At 42.6% G+C, this 3,201-nt stretch overlaps 2 protein-coding genes across 3 annotated transcripts in view; one reads left to right on the top strand and one right to left on the bottom strand.

Moving 5' to 3' along the window:
• Positions 1-2,938, bottom strand: part of LOC106811930 (short transient receptor potential channel 4-associated protein-like) — a 25,325-nt gene extending 22,387 nt beyond the window's left edge. The window contains exon 1 of one of the 2 annotated variants that reach the window (XM_014815669.1): positions 2,811-2,938. In XM_014815669.1, coding sequence (XP_014671155.1) covers positions 2,811-2,815 — 5 coding nt within the window. In that variant the 5' untranslated portion in view covers positions 2,816-2,938. The remainder of the gene's footprint in view (positions 1-2,810) is intronic. The other variant, XM_014815670.1, reaches the window with a different exon arrangement.
• A 40-nt stretch (positions 2,939-2,978) lies between these two features.
• LOC106811931 (mitochondrial inner membrane protein OXA1L-like) overlaps positions 2,979-3,201 on the top strand; it is a gene marked incomplete at its 3' end in the record, with an annotated part of 6,155 nt that continues 5,932 nt past the window's right edge. The window contains 1 exon segment of the mRNA XM_014815671.1: positions 2,979-3,099. Within this exon segment, the coding sequence (XP_014671157.1) occupies positions 3,010-3,099 (90 nt within the window).

Below are 3,201 nucleotides of genomic sequence, written 5' to 3'. Positions count from 1 at the left end.
TTGTTTCTCACGCTGATTAACTGCCGCAGGGCTATAGAACATTTTATGCTAGATTTCGCAACTGCAACCTGTTCCCACGAAAAATGGATTGCAAAACGCAAAATGATCGGGCTTTTTAACACTTATTTATCTACATGGACATCTCACCTATTTTTTTTAACACTTTCCACAACTTTACACCATGTATTTATCCATTTATTCCTAAAAGTGCACATCATCAGCCACCACATGCGACAGCATCTCCAGCATCACCGCATACTGACTGACCTAAACCATGGGTTCCGTTCTGGTTTCTCCTGTGAGTCACAGCTGTTGACAACAACCAATGACATACTCACAGATTTCGACAATGTAGCTCAAGTGGACATTGCTGTTCTCGACTTTAGCAAAGCATTTGACACAGTACCCCATCGCCAATTACTGGCCAAAGTCAATCGGTACGGTGTCAGAGGCCCCAGCCACCAGTGGCTATCAAACTTTCTAATGGACTGGACTATGAGAGTAGTACTTAATGCAGAAGTGTCAGAGGAAGTACATGTGAAATCAGGAGTGCCCCAAGGCACGGTACTGGGCCCATTGCTTTTCCTCTGTCAGATAAACGACCTACCACTGAGCGTAAACTCCCAAGTCCGTTTATTTGCCGATGATTGTCTTCTCTATCGCACAATCAGAAACATCACAGACCATATAAAATTGCAGGACGACCTCACATCCCTAGAATGCTGAGCAAGAAACGGGGGGATGCAGTTCAATCCAAAGAAGTGTCATATCCTGAGCATTAGGAACAAGTCTCAGTATATGTACAGCCTCTGTGGCGAAATACTCAAGACTGTGAAGACCAATCCATACCTAGGTGTTCAACTGGTCAATGACCTCAAATGGTACAACCACTTCTCAAGCACTACGAAGAAAGCATCATCTACTCTGGGCTTCCTGCGGAGAAACTTACGCAGGTGTCCACAGCAAACCAAACGTATTGCATATCTCAGCCTAGTACGACCCATAATGGAGTATGGTGCAATAATATAGGACCCATACCAACGACAGGATATAGACAGACTAGAAAAGATACAACAGAAGAACTCCAGGCTGTGTTACAGACATGCTATCGTCCCTACATCTGGAAATCCTCCAAAACCGCCGTCGTGATATGCGACTAACCTATCTCTACAGAATCATCAGTGGGCTGGTACCAGCAATGGCCCCGTCAGATTTTCTACAACCAGTTCAAACCGGCAAAAGACGAGTGAAACCACCTAGCAGAAAAAACAAGGAGGAGTTCATCAGTGCTCCCATTAACTAACGTTCCATCCGTCTGAACTCAAAAGGATTCAACGTACCAGCGTACAAAACTGACCAGTACAAGAATTCTTTCTTTGTCCGCACAGTGATACAGTGGAACCACCTGGGTGACCACATAGTAACTGCGGACAGTGCTGAGCAATTTACATCTATGCTCAGCCAACATGAATTCTAAATAATTGGCCCTCTCCCGATTCCGTTGCCTCGATGCCAATTTTGGATACTGCAATGTATTACAACAGAAACAACAAAAACACTACATGCAAGTTCTGTTTGAAATGCTGTGTGTACACGAGTGACGTCACCCGAAATGTAGCTGCATCATAGCGGATATGTAGGCAAAACACATGGCAGCTACACTGTGGCAGCTATGATGCAGCTACATTTCGGGTGACGTCACGCGTGTACACACAGCATTTCAAACAGAATTTGCAAGTAGTGCTAGCACTTTTAGGAATAAATGGATAAATACATGGTGTTAAGTTGTGGAAAGTGTTCAAAAAGATAGGTCAGATGTCCATGTAGATAAATAAGTGTTAAAAAGCCCGATCATTTTGCGTTTTGCGATCCATTTTTCGTGGTAACAGGTTGCAGTTGCGAAATCTAGCATAAAATGTTCTATAGCCCTGCGGCAGTTAATGAACGCGGGCTATAGTACTAGAGCTAGTAAACACTCAGTTATGAACAGATACCATTGGTATTACCAGACGGAGGGGCTTAGTGTATTTTTACTGTGACGTTGCGAAATGACACGAGAAATTTGCACATTTTGTACTCTGTCTTACTTACTTTCCAATTTCGTCTATCGTTTACGAGTTTGTGTACACCAACGGGCGTCAATCGTACCAGCAATGTAGTGGCGTGCGTGCGGCAGCACTTTGAGTCTGACTCTGAATAGCATTTACGTGGAATAGGCAATTGAATTAAGAATAAGAGACTGAACTCTGGAGTACAAAAACATTTAAACTTTTTTTAGTTTTACAGTAAATACGTACTACTACTAGTACTACTAGTACTACTATACAACTCACGAAGTTAAATGGGTGTATGAAACTTATTTACTTTGCAATTGACGAACAAAATCTATACCGCGGGCTTCAGAACACACACTCGGAAACGGCCTGAGAAAATTAACCCCAGCGACGCTTACTAAAATCGCGATAGCTCCTAAACCCATAAACCAATCATGACAATTTTTCGACCAGTATCCCTACTACTAAATGCGAGTTGCCATATTTACTATCATTTTATTATTGACACAGCCCAAGCGCCCATGACTACGCCTACGGCTAGGGAAAAGTTACAGCAGCGACACCAGCGACGCAGCGTCGGTAGACCATGTCCAGAGCTGACAGACTAGGGCAGCTTTGAGAATAGACCTACGACTACGACTCACGAGTACGAGTACGAGTTCGAACCGTAACTAACCATTATTTGTTTAACTTAACCATATTACATAACACATATATTTATAAATCCGCGTAGACTGTAAACAACATGTTGCCTACCACATATACGAAAGCTGCCCACACTAACCAACGATAAGGCTATTCTCTTCCTGCTTCCTAGTATAGTGACTGATGCGAAATCGCAAATGCGACAGAAATGGCGCGAGAAATACACCGAAATGCACCGCGATTGCAACACAAGTTTTTATTTCAGAAGAGATACTAAAGAGGGCGTTAGCGGCGCTGCTGCTGATTCAAGATGTCTGCGCTCTTGACGAGTCATTTATCGAAATGTACATCGAGCAACTTTAGTTGCCAAAAACTTTTGGTGCAAAATGTCAAGTTTAAAGTAAGACAGTATTTTATAATACGGCTTAATATGTAGAATCATTGTTTCTAATATTTTTCCAAGTAATTGGGGGGGCATATAACATAATAAATTGTGTCATGT

Source organism: Priapulus caudatus, unplaced genomic scaffold (assembly GCF_000485595.1).
Source record: "Priapulus caudatus unplaced genomic scaffold, Priapulus_caudatus-5.0.1 Scaffold592, whole genome shotgun sequence".
Classification (NCBI taxonomy): Eukaryota; Metazoa; Priapulida; class Priapulimorpha; order Priapulimorphida; family Priapulidae; genus Priapulus; species Priapulus caudatus.
Note: the sequence above shows the minus strand (reverse complement) of the source record. Positions and strands in the feature narration are given on the sequence as shown.